Source organism: Antedon mediterranea, chromosome 2, assembly GCF_964355755.1.
Source record: "Antedon mediterranea chromosome 2, ecAntMedi1.1, whole genome shotgun sequence".
NCBI classification, from domain to species: Eukaryota; Metazoa; Echinodermata; class Crinoidea; order Comatulida; family Antedonidae; genus Antedon; species Antedon mediterranea.
The window spans coordinates 25,573,933-25,590,427 of record NC_092671.1 but is presented as its reverse complement, the minus strand read 5'-3'; the positions used below and the strand labels follow the sequence as shown (position 1 = coordinate 25,590,427).

The following is a 16,495-nucleotide window of genomic DNA, read 5'->3' as shown; positions in this document are numbered from 1 at the left end:
AAGATTTACTCTTGGAGGTCGTAGCCTAATACCTGATCTATTTAAGTTATATTAACAGTAATGTAACGGATGAGTGGGGTCTTTCATAATATTGTTTACTTTAAAAAAAAATACTCTTTTCATAGATAAATGAACAAGGCATCAGATCAGCTTTAATAATACGTTGTGCAATTCTACGTGGTCTCTCAATATTTTTCTTATCATTTTCAGTAAAGTTACCATAAAAACATCCAATGCTAAAAGATAAAATACTTTGAATAATACTTTGATAAAATAGAATTAAAATAGTGTTATCAACTCTAATTTGCTTGAGTTTTCTGAGAAAGTAAAGCCTTTGAGATGCCTTCTTGGAAATCATGAGAGAGTTTGACTCCCATTTTAATTTGTTGTCAATTATAGTACCTAAGTATTTGTATTGGGTTACTCTTTCAACCTCGGTTTCTTTAATAGTTATTACATTATGTTCAACTGCGGTTTTACGAAAATCTATTATCATCTCTTTGGTTTTAGTAATATTAAGTATTAAGTTCATATCCTCACACCACAACTAACAAATCTTCCAACTTCATTAACAAATTCATTTACATTATGCTTACTATCGCAAAGAAAACCACTAATTACAGTATCGTCAGCGTATTTTACAATATTGCAATCTTTACTTAAAATATTAAAACTACTTGAATAAAAAGAGAACAAAATTGGAGAAATAACACATCCTTGAGGAGCTCCAACACTGATAGATTCTTTGTTGGATAGGATACCATTACATTGCACTTAACCATCTGCGGTCTATTAATCCAAAAACTATATATAACTTTGGCGAGCTGAGGTGAGACATTAAAACTTAATAATCTATCAATTAAAACATGTGGTAAAATACTATTTAATCTTTTTTTTTTTGTTCATTTCTTGTCATTGCAAAAAGTAGACTTCATGATATGAAATTCACAAGGAAATAGAATTAGACACATCAAAGAATTCGGTAGATAGAAATATGAATAGGTTTAGTATATAAACCTTTTAATTCAAGCAAATAGTTTCACTTATGGAAAAACAGGCTAAAAGCTACAGTATCTGGGTATACAATGGGTGATCTCAGATGCTGAGGAGATGACTGGCCAATATCGTGTTGCAACAAAATGCGCATGATTAAAAGAAAGTTCTTCAATTTGAAATGATCATTGTATGTGTTTTTTAGCAGGAGTGGATAGGATATATGGAGGCAAACTTATTCTTTTCTTCTGCTCCAGACTGCCAGCTAGCAATGAAATTGATCATACTCGAATGTTGCAGTAAGTACCAATCATATTTCTTTATACAGTACTTTATTTCTGTTCTACTATGATATATCTATGTTACATCAGAGACTGTTTTAAAACTGGCCAAGGATGAGACTCTGCAAGGGAATATAGCAACCAAGGGTTGTAGACTGATGAAGCAACCTGGGGATATAGTAGGTAGTCCTCAGAGGTTCTTGGAGGTAGACATGGATCACTGATGTTTTGGTAGAGGGTGATTGTGTCTAGAATGTATGACTGACATGACTTTTACCCCATTCACACACACAATAATCCTCTTATGTCAATCCCCAACCGCATAATATAGAAACAAACTATTTTTAAAAAATATCACTTACTCAATCTGGAATGGTGCGGCCACACACATCAAATTCTAAATACGTAGCTACGAGATCTCTTTTCAATTTGTTTAAGTTGGTGTAAGGACCACAAATACATGATTTATGTCTATGTTTGCGGTTGTAGACCCGACAGGGTTCTTTTCATCGACTTAGATACTATGTACTGAATACATAGAGGCACAAACTAATCAAATATGTTAATGCAAGCTTGGTAGTGAGCTTTACATTGTGCCATGTTGACGGTGAATGACTGACTTCCCACTACATTTTCTGTATATCATATTTGCAGAACAACATATTGCATATCGAACGATGTAATGTTTGATTAAGTTTGACCATTGAAAATGTAAATAATTAGTAATTAACTAATTAACATTTTTTGGGGTGACGTTAAATGTTACAAAATCATCTAAAAGAATCAAATAACCCTGTTTGCCAATTGATGCTTTTCTTGGGCAACATAGGGCCTAACAATTATTTGTTGGCCAATGTTTGTTGATGCGTTTTTGCATGTTTTTATATATCTGCATTTTGTTGCAGTTATGTATATCAAATTGAACAGTATATTTGATATGCCTACAAAGAATATTAATTTCTACTTTTCTTTTAACACACTGACTTTAGCATGATACTAAAACATTTTCAAGTTGTCCCTTTGGGTCATTTTTGTCAACAATATTTTCACTTTCCTTAGCTTTTAAACATGACAGATAAAGCATGCTGTCAAATAAAATCTTGTCAAATCAATTTTTATATAACTATATACATATTATTTTCTCTATTAAATGTATTCACTGCATATTACATTGTACATAAGAAATTCGTGAATGTGGATTTTTTTACTGCTTTGGTATGACATATTATAGGAATAGTATTTAAACTACACAAACAAAAATCTCATGCACCTGTGAACCCTTCTGCTATAAAACAAACACTTTCTATACAGGGACACCTCTATTAAGGGGAGACCTCTATTGAGGGACACCTATTAAGGGAACACTTCTATTCAGGGACACCTCTATTCAGAGGACACCTCTATTCAGAGGACACCTCTATTAAGGTAATACATCTATTGAGGGGACACCTCTATTGAGGGACACCTCTATTAAGGGGAGACCTCTATTGAGGGACACCTATTAAGGGAACACCTCTATTCAGGGACACCTCTATTTAGAGGACACCTTTATTAAGGTAATACCTCTATTAAGGGGACACCTCTATTGAGGGAAACTTCTATTAAGGGGACACCTCTATTGAGGGAAACTTCTATTAAGGGGACACCTCTATTGAGGGACATCTCTATAAAGGGAACACCTCTGTTCAGGGACACCTCTGTTCAGAGACACCTCTATTAAGAGGACACCTCCTTGAGAGACACCTCTATATGTTTTAACACTATAAAAGCCCACACCTATTCAGTGTCTCCTTATACCAGAATTATCACCTCACCTTCATTATGCTGACATCTTTTCCAGCAAAATAATATATAAAACTACCCTTATTACTACACATTCAAAAAATGTAGTACAAAACTGTTTTCAGACGATAATTATCTGTATTTGCTAATCAAACTTTCCCAATATTTCTGTGCTATAATTAATTATTGAAATATACAAACTCATTTAGAAATTATTTGACATTTTAATTTGCTATAATATAGTTAAGGAGTGTGAATATCCATATTCCCTAGAATATTATAACAGTTCTGGGATAATTTTTAAATTGTATCCGGCCCATTACCAGCAATTACCAGCATACTAAACTACAGTGTGTATAATGACATGTTAAATGCAGTGCGCTTTGGCTTCTATCCATTTCATTTCCTAAGTAGTATTACACTGCATTAGATGTCATGTCTTGAATTGTAATTTATCATTCCGTTTGACTGCTTTTAACCTGTTCCCTGCGAGCTACTGTATATGAATAAGCGTTCAAGCATTTTTATAGCGGAAGTGCATGGCTTGTTAAGTAGCAACCTTTTATCAATATCGAGAACCTGGGTTCAAATCATTCTCTGGTTCTCAATACCACAAATTTTCTCATTGCAGAAGCATAAAAAAATGTCATAGTTTATTACTGATTATATTTGCTGTTAATTCTGTGCTGAAATATAAAATCTATCAAAGGCCTACGATATTAAATTTTTGTGATTTTATATAATATGCTATATACTTTTTTTTTATTTTGTAACCATTTTGTTGGATGAAATAGAAGAACAAAATGGCAATTATTTTATTAAGATTAGCCCATTCAGCATGCAAGTCTGTCTAATTATTGTACACACATGTTGTTACAAGATTCACACAAATATAGAATGAAAGATGGAGGCAGGAGTTTGTTGCAGTGGGTAGCATAAATTGTAACTCCTGTACGGCAAAATCACTGCTATGTAATTCTAAACTGTAAGTAATTGTAAAGATTGTTTTGCAGTTTAAAAAAGAATAAAATGCTTATTAAACTAAACTGGGTGTTGACACATGTACCTCTCTCGACAGAATTTCCCAGAAGATTGTGTCTTTTTTTGTTGCTGCCATTGAAGACTGAGTAGAGAATTTTCCTCATTAAATTTCCTTTATCATCTGCCAGACTAACACACACTTTTTTGATGCATTCAAGAATATACAAGACATACACAGTAAACACAATTTGTGTTAATATTCTTTAACATAAATTTATGATGTATCGATTGCCTCTTAACCTTCGGTAAAAGTAGATTTGGCAATCATAGAGTTAAGATGATGAAAATAACCAATTTGAGTACTTGAACTAGTCAAATATCCTTCTCATTAGAGGCCAAGGAAGAAATTGAAAGTACGTCATCACCTCAAAGTCTAATATAATAATCATATATTATGTTGACATAAAATATCTGCCTTCCACGTACACTTGGTTTGCTGTCAATAAAATGTACATCACAGTAATGAATATTATGTTTGATAAATTAGTGTTTAAATTTGGCAAATTTCACAATTGTCAGAAGCATTGCACTACAGCAGCTGCAGCATCACCACCAATAAGCAGTACACAAATGGAGTAGCACCACCAGCAATCATCAGCAGCTGTAGCGCCACCACCAATCAGCAGTACACAAATGGAGTAGCACCACCAGCAATCAGCAGTACACAAATGGAGTAGCACCACCAGCAATCATCAGCAGCTGTAGCACCACCACCAATCACCATTACACAAATAGAGTAGCACCACCAGCAATCATCAGCAGCTGTAGCGCCACCACCAATCACCATTACACAAATAGAGTAGCACCACCAGCAATCATCAGAAGCATTGCACTACAGCAGCTGTAGCACCATCACCAATCGGCATTACACCGAGCTGCATGAACCACCACCATCATCAATCAGCAGCACTACATACAGCAGTTGTAGTACCAAACATCACCAACTAGCAGCATTATACTACAATAGTAGCACCACCAAAATTGATCAGTGGTTGTAGCAGTACCAATAAGCAGCAACAGCAGTGCCACAACATTATTTTGCTTGTATAGCAGCATTACAGTATTTGTAGCATTGCCACACCTATCAAATAATTCAGCAACATCATTAGACTTTGCAGTACTGTAGGTATCTATAGCAGCAAAACAATCCATTAACAGCATTATTGCAGAAATGGTAGCAAGTACATACAAGGGACTAGTTGTTCCACCAGCAGTTACGACCTACAGCAGTAGTTGGTAGCAACTTTACACTGCACAGTAAGCAGTATACTGTAGTTGCAGAAAGCAGTATTTGCAGATGTTTTGTGAACTACGGTACATTATATTTTGTGGCAATAGGTACATTCATTTACGGTATCAATAAAAACATGACCATATTCATAAATTAATTTTTGGTTCATTTGTGATATATGCCCATTTTAAATATCAAACATACATTATTTATTAATGTAAATCTACATACTGCTTCTTTTGTAAAATGTGATAAAGCCTATTTTTAAATATCAAACATGAATTATTTATTATTAATGTAAATCCAGTTTGCATTTATATAATTCCACATACATTTCAGGTATATGAAATACACCTTGGACAAACATGTAGAAGAAGATTATACCTTGATAGTGTTCCAACACGGGTTGACATGGAAGAATAGCCCGTCGTTCCGCTGGCTAGCTCAAGCGTACAATGAGTTGGAACGGAAGTAAGTCAACACTGTTTCTATATAATTGATCATCATACATAAGATATACGTTATTGATTTCCAGTTTGCAAAAATGCATTTATCATTTCTAATTTGAACTAGGCAGGTGAAGGTTTTCATATGCATTGTAGAACAGGTGTGACGATGATACTAATTTATTGTGGACAACATGATTGATAAGTTCTGCTTTGCTTCAAGATTTTTATAATTTATTTAAATACAATAAAAAATACGTTTGGCCCAAGGTAACCTCCTGCCACTGCTGGAGTTTGAATCAGATATTGAACTTGTGTTGGGTTGGGTTTTTTTTTCACACCAAGTAAAACGGCAGTCTTGATTTTCCAGTGTTTTAACCTTTTAGTATCATTGTAATTTTTAAAATATTATTTGATATTACTGTACAAGTTAATTGAGATTTTATTATGTTTCCTTTTTAGATATAAGAAGAATCTTAAAAGGTTATACATAGTGCATCCATCTTTCTGGGTTAGACTTGCAGTAGCATTATTTAAGCCGTTTATCAGTTCAAAGTTTTACCATAAGATACATTACGTGGAATATGTAAAAGACTTGCAAAGTATATGCTGGGTTGATAGTTTACAGATACCAGAAGAAATCAGAAGGTTTGTATTCATGATTACTTGTGTAACAGCACTCAACTTTTTTTGATAACTTTAAAACTTGACTTGCCAACCAAATACCAGAATAACTGTGAACACCCCAGTAATTTTGATGACTGGAAAACTTACTTGAGCTACATGATTTATTTCCCGCTTGCCCAGTAAACCATTTTTTAATTACTCCTGGTCTTTAATTAGAATCATTATATGAACCAGCACAAGTGTTATATATTTCTATCTTTAGTAGAAGATACTTAATACAACCATTGTTACAGTAGCTCATCCTGTGGTTGGTTAAGATGAATTTTTTTTTTTTTATGACAATGTCAATTAGTCTTAAATTTATCTAAATGATGGATCAAACTAAGCCAGGACTGTTTAAAGCACCTTTGGCTGGTGCCATCATTGACCAAGGGCTTCGCTGAGGCAGATACTAGATGCAGGGGGTGCCATAAGAGTCAGCAGTGCTGATTTCAAATGCCTAATGGGAGCCCAGCTCTATATACCGCACCCAATATTCAAGCTCGGGCCCAACATTACTTAACTTCGGTGATCTGACAAGAACTGTTGTTTCAACGTGGTAAGAGCGTATATAAAGTTGAGATGATATTAAGCTGAAATAAAGTTGTGTGAAAAAACATGTTTAAAAATAGTACCGGGTAATGATTTAGTAGATGCTCTCATCTGTGTCTGATGACATTTCAACAAATCCTGCAAATGTTGATGTGTATTCTCTCTAGATTTTTTGAAGGTGCAATTGTTAAATTTTAAATATGGAACAATAAATTCTTTTTAAACATCTTATTTTATTTTTTATTTAAATACCTAATTATTTTATCTCATTTTATACCTACCTAGGTACGAACAAAACGAGTTGGTGAAAGGAAGCATAAACCCTGATTCATACAGCAGACCAAACTCATGGCAAATGAGATCTGCAAGTTACTCAGATGAGCATCCTACAACGCAGCAGTTTGGTGTTTCATTGCAATTGTAAGTCTTGAGAGTTGTTGTCCATGGCTATGTTCATACATTTACATTTTACCTTTTACTGCATTTATAAAAGCAGTTCAGAGTGTTCATCATTTCTGTTCCTGGAAAAGTGTGCTTGTGATGTGAGACCTTTTGTAATTGACTTAACTTTAGATGATGTTCAAGTCTTAAACGTGGTTCCACACGACACAACGTAAATTAACCTACGCAATATAAGAAAATGCACTTACAATAATTGTGTCAGCCCTGTCTGTGTGAAATCAAACCTGCTCTAGTTGCCCATTAACGTTAGTTTCCGTAGACTTTGACCTAGTTCACTTGGCTCTGCGCTGTACTTAATTGTTTTCCAGTATTCTTGCGTTGTTGCGTGAAATCAAACTGATTTGATTTCTCGTAGAAATGTTTGCAGCACTGTTGCGTCGTTGGTCCTACTTGTGATAATGTAATACAGCACTTTGCATCAATATGGTGCTGCAGTGAGTTGCGTTCTAGTGGGAACCACCATTTACAATGCCCCAAAAAAACCCAGTCTTTTTATATTGATTATAGCATTTTCTGTCTCTTGATCCAAAACCTTTCAATTTAATATGTTCTCCCCTTGGAGGGGAAAATGCCTATGTCAGTTTATCCAGGTAAGCTTCAGCACGAATACACTTGCATATTCCAATAAAAGTAATAATAGTATTTTCCTAAAGCTTGGCTTTTCTTTGCAACAGTTCCATAATATCACTTAATTATTTATGTCACAATTAAGATCCAGCTAAAATCACCCAAAGGACTTTCCCCCTAGGCCTGTTTGATTCTAGGTGTGATTTAAATTTAGGGGCTAAAAGGTAGCAGTTTCAATCTGTTCGATATGGTGGCTCTGTGTGAACTTGGTACAGAAATTGTGTCATCTGCTTTATTGTTTAAAATAGATGAAAAGGTTCTTAAATGAATATCCTTATACTAATTACTACTGGTTTTGAGTGTTCATATTCAAGGCTTTTAACATGAATTAATGGCTTTATTATGTTATAATTACATCTTCTTTTCTAATCAATCTTTCTTTTAAATAGATTTTTCTAATGGCTTTATTTTTTTCTAGTTTGAAGGATAATAATGATGGAAATCCTGTTCCACTTGTTATTCAAGAAACAATTGCCTACATTAGAGAGAACGGTGAGGCTTTTAGACTAACTTCAACATTTATTAACATTATTAGAGAAGATAATTTGGAAATATCAATGTAAAAAGGCAATGTGTATATATTATATTTTTCTAGTTAACATGCAGTAGGTAAAGGTTTGTACATCTAAATACATCATCAAGGTACAGTAGTTTGGTATACAGTAATAAATAAGGAGCTTTCCCACAAGAATCTCAATGTTAACTTTAAAACTATTTCCCATCATGCAACGTGCAATCTCCATAAACAAATTAATCTTAAATACGTGCATCGAGAACCTTTTTTCTGATTAAAGCCTAAATCCGTGCCTGTCTGCAGAATAATTAAGAAAACAAAATGGTAAATTTAAAGATATGTTTTTGAATAAGCCAAAAAATAAGAATTGTTTATTGCAATGTGCTATTTATCACCCAATATTCATGTTTTAAAATGCCCAGCTAGGCCTACTGTAGTCTAAGGCCAAGGCATTCCATGATTTGTTTTATCAAAATCAGAGTAAGTAAAATATAAAATTCAAAGAGAAAAGTATAATTAAAATTAATAATTACTGTTAGTGTTAGAGACATTATTATATATATACATTGGCCACAGTGAGAAATTTTTGTTGAATGTGCGAGACATGCGTTGCGATCTAAACTTCCCATCGAGCGAAATAAAAACTAACAAGTACGTAAAGCAAATGTTCGCTGAACTACGCTGTTATGCAAATTAGTAGAATTTTGACATTATACGTTCGTGTACATGCCTGTGCTAAAAATATCTATTAACTACAGTATGGTCCCTAGAGGTTTGTAGCTTACAGTTGGTTCCCTTTATGCCAGTCTATACCCAACTTGCCAATTTGGATCAACCAGGGGTATACAAATATTATTAATAATTATTTTTTAAATATATTATTATTGATTATTTTTATACCTTCCTGCATTAACATGGTTCATAATTTCTTCTATAGTTATTTTTGTTTATGATCACTTTGGATGATGCATGATGAATTTTATAAAATTAACTAAAATATATGTTATATTTTTCGCCTTTTTTGGTATGTTTCAGCTAACTGCAATTGCATCACGTTGATTGTTTGTCTTCACTCATCGTGTATCAAATATGTATAAATGTTGTATTGTACAAATCACCTTTGAACAAATATAAAAAGGATAAATGAATGTGGTGAAATTTTTCACTTCCAGGGTTGGCAGTAGAGGGTATTTTTCGACGGTCACCAAATGCAAGGATGGTAAAGGTCATACAGACGCAATACAACAACGGGGAACGTGTTAACTTTGACGATTACTTGGATATCCGTATACCTTGTCTCATTCTCAAATTATTCTTCAAGGAATTACCTGAACCAATCTTAAGTAACGAGCTTTATCCACATATTTTATCTATTTATGGTGAGTTTATTTACTCTCACACTCCAGAGTACCTTGTGGTTTATGTAAAATCGAAACAGAAATTTTATTTGCTCCCATTTTTGTTACACAGTGAGTCAGCAACTACACATGTTGACTGATATGTTCGATCAACCTGTAGTATGCGTTGTCTATAATTGTTCTACCTCACGTCCAAAGTTGGAGCGCTGCCTCTTCAAATGAATAATTTTAACGAGTGAAATTGTACAAATAATTTTATTTTTGTGAAGTTGAATATAACTTTCATTTTATGAAATTATTTTGTACCATTTCACTCAGAATTGTTTGTATAGTACAGTATATTTCATTTGTATGAAAAAGTGTGCCCTTACTAGTGGTTTTATAGATATGGTAACCCTGTTATTGCTTATTTAAGCTAATTTAATTATCAAGATGATGTGATCCCTACATTTTCTCCAACATCACCATTTAAAAAATAAAAATCTCTGTTTGCAATTTGTTTCACTTTGTGGGCTGCAGTTTTAGCTAGATTACCTTAGCTTATTTCATATTTTTAAGAATTGACAGCAAATAAGTAAATGGTTTTTTTCATTTTGAATCATATTGTTTAAAATGATCTGATAGATTTAACATTGTATGTGTTACTTGTTTATACTTTCAACATGATATTCATTTTGGTGAGACCTTCTACATATGCCATTATATTCATTTTCTTGATATTCATTTTTGGTGAGACCTTCTACATATGCCATTATACTCATTTTCTTATTTATGAGTAGAAAAGTAATGTTGGCTGGTTAAGATTCTTGTCCTTACAAGTATAATATCTGATTAAATGCAATTGTTGACCTTTTTAGATGTTCTATATCCATATTATAAATTATCTGCAACTCGGTCTAAGCTATTTTTATCTCTTTTAGATATTCCAGATGAGAATATTCGAGTAGAGATCTGCCGTCATCTAATCAGCGAGAAAATTCCTGACGATAATTATATAGTGCTTGACTATCTGATGCAGCTTTTATTAGATGTAAGATGTGAAGTTCAATTTCATCAGTTTTACGTTTATAATAACAATTTGTTTGCTATACTTATCAAAATCATACGGTCATCATAATATTATTGTTTACATTATTTGTTTGGAATGCGTATCATACAGTATTAATGTTAGTTGTATCATAGTGATAATCGCAAAAAAAAACGCTTTAAAATTATGCCTATTGGAAAAAAAAAAGAATTATTATTTTATTTAAAGACTGTACTTATATGTATATTATATATATTTATGTATTTCCAAGTTTAATTGAGAAATTATATCTGTAGTTCAGCATTCATTGGCTGCAATAATTATGTATGGTATTTTCAAAATAAAGATACCAAATATATCATATCATATTATGTTACCATATTATTATTAGTATGTAATATACCATTATGATTATTAGTATTATTAGTGATATCATAAATTATGACACATTGTTATTTGATATAATATTATAGAATCATTTCTGATATCATAATCTTTCAATCATAGCACATTGTTTTTTTGTTTTTTCTGTTATAGGTTGTTAAGCACAGTGATAAAAATAAGATGTCTGCCACTAACCTTGCTGTTGTTTTTGGGCCAAATCTTGTCTGGTCACCTGGTCAGACTGTTTCATTAGAAGCCCCTCGGGCCATTACGGTCTTTATCTCTACTCTTCTTCTGCATTATCATGACATTTTTGTGCGCGAGATGTTTCAACCAGACTCTGTTAATATAGATCACAAGTATTTGGATGAAGATGTTTGAAATAATTTAGCCACGACATAGTTTGCGAGTTTGAATCCGCACAGGGTCACGTAAAGGTTAATGTCAATTTTTCGATATGGTGCGATGATTATTTGAGATTTTGAATTAATTGATGTACCCTGAAATTAAATCAATAAATGAATCAGACTTATATAGTGCTGGTATCCATAATAATGTTTTAAGGCACTCGACAAAGTTAAAGAGGAAATGCGTCTGCAGTACACAATTGGTTTTTCAGACTATAGTATGGTGCTGTAACTTGAAACACCCACAATATTGTAGTACACAGAATGATTAAAGGATTTTTCAGTGTGATAGTATTTTGCTGTTGTTCGGTCACAGAAGATAGTAAGTTTCACCAAACAACCACCTTAATTTAATTAAACTATTGTATATTTTTAGATATACTGAGCAAGAGCAGGTGTTTTGTTAAGGTAAACAATTATTTAATTTATTCCAATAAATAATTACCTTACTATCAAAACTATTTTGCTGACTGATAATGAGTATACATTATCCAAATAATTATCCTTTAAGTTTATGTGGAATCGTAGATGTAATTGTTGTAACTGTGGTTTGTAACCAGTTTGGTTTGCAGTGGCCGTTCAATTCTTTTGCCAAAGAGATACTAATTGATAATAATAATAATATACTCAAATCAGGCACAGAGGCAATTGTAGAATGTGAAGTGTATACACAGTCCTTAAAATGTTTGTAAATAGATTAAACTGTGGGGAAACATTAGGGAGGTTTCGCAATCTTACGAATACGATAACGAAAACGGATACGTCATACATTTGTGAAACTTTTGAGCTGATCCCCATTTCATATTCGTAAAGCGTATTCGTGTTGACGAATATCACCAGTCATATTCGTAACTACAAAACAAGTATAGTTTTTGATCTATTTTGCATTTGAATTAGGAATGATTCATGATTATAATATAATTATAGATTTATTGAAAGTAATTTACTAAAGTAATTTACTAAAATGCCAGCTCAATTTTGATAAATAGCAGTTTTTAAAGTCCTCACTCGCTTTGATGTTACGCTAGGCAGCTAAGCACCAAGCAACACGTACCTTCGCTTCGCTCAAATTTACCACAGTCATATTTTGGACGCGCCTCAATATTTCGTTGCCATGCGAAACAGATTTTTTTATGGCTTACGAAAACGAATACGTGTGCGTGACGTATCCGTTTTCGTTATCGTATTCGTAAGATTGCGAAGCCTCTCTAATATCTATTAATCAACAAAAAGCAGGATTGTAGGAAAATGTTTTGAAAATGCTTTCTGACAATGTGTACCTGTGTGCATTTTTGCATATTTGAGTATACAATTTAAGTAATATGGCATGTGTATGGTGGAATACAGGGATGGATCCAGAGGTTTCGATGCTAACATTTTTGATATCCATTTTTAATATGTTGACGCTCCCCTGTTTGAAAAAATGTTGGATCCACCCTTGGATACCACGAATGGTGAACAAAATATCATTGAATTGTTTTCAGGACTTATCTTGAAGGAAACAGGACACAATTATACAATGATAGTATCAATATAATTAATAATAATAATAATTAATCAATAATAATTATTTGTACATTGTATTGTAATTTAAGCTGAAAAAGAATGTGTAATTTTTTGATGATGCCAGCCCACAAAAATGGTGCTAAAATGTAGGTAAAAAGTGTATAATAATTTTAAGATGAGATTTTTTTAAATTGTAAAGAGGATATTATCAATACAAATTTGAATTAACTATATATTGTCGCCAAAAACAATCAGACTTTGAATTTGACTTTGAAGCCATGTAGTTTTAATAAAGTTAAACCCTTTTGGTAGAAAAAAAATGTTTTTCCTCATAAAAAAAGACATAACAAATGGTTAAATTCAACCAAAAACCCTTTGGATGGCAGCTAATTTGACTACTATTTACATTTTTTTTAATCCAATTTTTAAATTCTTGGTCAAACTATTATGTGATTTTGATGTTCCCTATATTTATTCACTTTGAACAAAAATGTTATCGAAGAAAAAAAATACCTGAAAAAAACTGTAATTTAAAGAAAAAAATGGTCAAATTGACTGCCAGGTTTTTGATTGAATTTAACCGCCTATTATGACTTTTTATAAGTGAAAACATCATTTAATTTTTTTTTTTATGCGGAAGTAACTTTATTAAACTACAAAATGGCTTATTCAAAATCTGATTTATTAATTAATCTTCATTTTTCATGTTTTTGGGGAACACCTGTGATTAGAGAAAGACCTGGGAGGTCTGAGATTATTTAATTTTTAGCTTTGTTAAATGCTAATTGTATTTTTATGAAAAATGTGAAATTTTACCAAAAGTGTATAAATGTTTATATAAGTGTATGGGTAATGTTTCTACAGAAAGAATGTTATTAACATTAATGTTGTTGGCAGCATTAATTAATGATATTAGCATTAAGACAAGGATGAAAAGTTGTGTTTAATGAACAGAAAGAATGAATTTTATGTGTTGATAACCAATAAAAAAACAGAAATATATATATTTTTATGAATTTATTTTTAATTTCTAGGACAATTTGTACTTGATAATGTTAATTATTTCCAATAGAAAATACTTTTGCTGAGACAACATTCAATAAGTATGAAAAATAATGAAGAATAAAATCACACTTTTTATAGGCCATTTTGTTTTTTTAAATAATGTTATACTGTAATTCACTAATTAATAACCCATTCTAGGCAATGCGCTTCTGGTTAAAGGATTTTATCTTTATACATTACTGTTTTATTAGCCAAATAATTTTTTTTTTCTATTACGACATTAAATGGCCTATTCAGCAACATTTTTTTAATTGTTTTGTTCACCGTAAACCTTTGATACGAAGCCCATCTAGAAAAGAAGCCCCACCTCGGTTTGTAAAAGTGGTTTTCCAGAAGAAGCCACTCTGGGCTTTTTTAAGGTTTTATGGGCTTTTTTAATTTAAAATATAGTACTATGTGGTTACGTACAGTAGAACAAATGTATGTTTATGTTAACATGAATGTCAACAACAGAAATAAACGATGCACACAAGTCATTAGTTAGTTGAGTGATTTGATGCCAGTTGTTTTTTATTGGTATAATTTCATGGTTGGGAAAAACATTTTAAGTTATATTGTTGTAGTTTTAGCAATTCAAACGAATTCACAGCATTCATTTATAAAAAGAATAACACATTTGCTTTAGTTGTATACATGATCTCGAAAAGGAGCTCCCTGAGAGTTCTAAAAAAAAAGAAACTGGAGGTTCTAGTATATTAATAATATATTTAAAAACGAGTCGTAAGAATAATTGACAGGCTATGTTTAATTATGATGATCTACCTGATTGGAAAGATCTGGTATCCACAGATGGTTCTCGAATACACAGTAATTTCAGCGTAAAAAAACTGGTGATTTCAAATGTACGTACCACAGGACTATAAATACATTGTCGTTTTCAGAAACGAATAAATAGACACGATGATTAATGTAGTCAACTAAAATTAGCACACTGGGAATTAGGCCTACTTCCGAAGGAGAAACTTGTCTTAAAATGAGTCCAAAAAACTAAAACTGTGCCTGTATAGTCGATTAAAATAGTAAAGTACATGTAACGATACACCACTACGACGTTTATATTTTTTATAATTACTAATTAATACAATAAACAGTAACCACATTCACAGTAAGAAAATTTCGATTCAAATGGTGACCAAAAATGGTTCGTACAGTATTTACAATATTGTCAAAGTATTGCAATGCTATATCTCAGTTTTAAGTTTATTCTCAAAGGGCCCATAAATGTACATACTTGTGTTAAACCATGGAGGGCTCATAAATTTACCTACAAACTGGGAGTCTGAGAGATTGGAATGTTCCATTCATCGCAAATCAATACATTTGTATAAACGTATATTAAATCTATCAAAATAGTATTTTTTTAAGAAAATCGGCCAGTCTTCAACATTATGATACTGTTCAACCGGTTTCAGCTATTAAAAACAATTATCGTAGGAGGAGATAGGAAAATGCGAAGCATAAGATAAGATAAGATAAGATAAGATAAGATAACTTTTATTGATCCTCAAAAAGGAAATTCATTGCTCGTCATAATAACAAAGAAAACACTATAAAAACAAATATAGCATAAAGCCATTCATACAAAAACATCAAAAAAATTACAATATAAAATTATCTTCTTGACTTCCTGTTGTACTGGATGATACCGGAAGGAATAAAGGATTTAGCAAATCGATTTGTTTTCACACTGAGGAGCCTCAATCTACCACTTGGATTAAGTTGGTCTATGATCACTTTGTGGAGAGGATGAGAGGCATCCGACTCAATGCGTTCGAAATCTTTCTGGAGGTGTTCTAGGTGCACATCGGTAAAGGAAGGCAGTTCCAGACCAATCATTTTACCAGCCCGACGGATGAAAGTTTCAAGGCGTCCTTTATTCCCTCCGGTAACATTACCAGCCCAACAGGAGAGGCAATACGTCCAAACACTACATATAACGGATCTATAGAACGAAAGTAACATCAAATCACAGGAGTTAAATTTATATAAAGTTCTCATACAATACATTCTGGGACTTAATTTTTTGCTGATGAAGTCTATATGGTCTCCCCAACTCAGTTTATCATTGAAAACAATTCCTAGATACTTGTACTGGTCAACAATTTCAATTTCTTTACCTTTGATAGTGATTGGTTGAAAATTAAATTTATGTT

General features: G+C 32.3%; 1 protein-coding gene across 1 annotated transcript; it reads left to right on the top strand.

The window, feature by feature from the left end:
- Positions 1-1,120: 1,120 nt before the first annotated feature.
- LOC140040784 (rho GTPase-activating protein 1-like) lies at positions 1,121-14,806 on the top strand. The gene is made up of 8 exons (XM_072086957.1): positions 1,121-1,292; positions 5,668-5,799; positions 6,237-6,422; positions 7,278-7,412; positions 8,500-8,573; positions 9,768-9,974; positions 10,874-10,983; positions 11,518-14,806. Exons 1-8 carry the CDS (start codon positions 1,186-1,188, stop codon positions 11,743-11,745), a joined length of 1,179 nt encoding a protein of 392 aa, XP_071943058.1. The 5' UTR covers positions 1,121-1,185; the 3' UTR covers positions 11,746-14,806.
- The last annotated feature ends 1,689 nt before the right edge of the window (positions 14,807-16,495 follow it).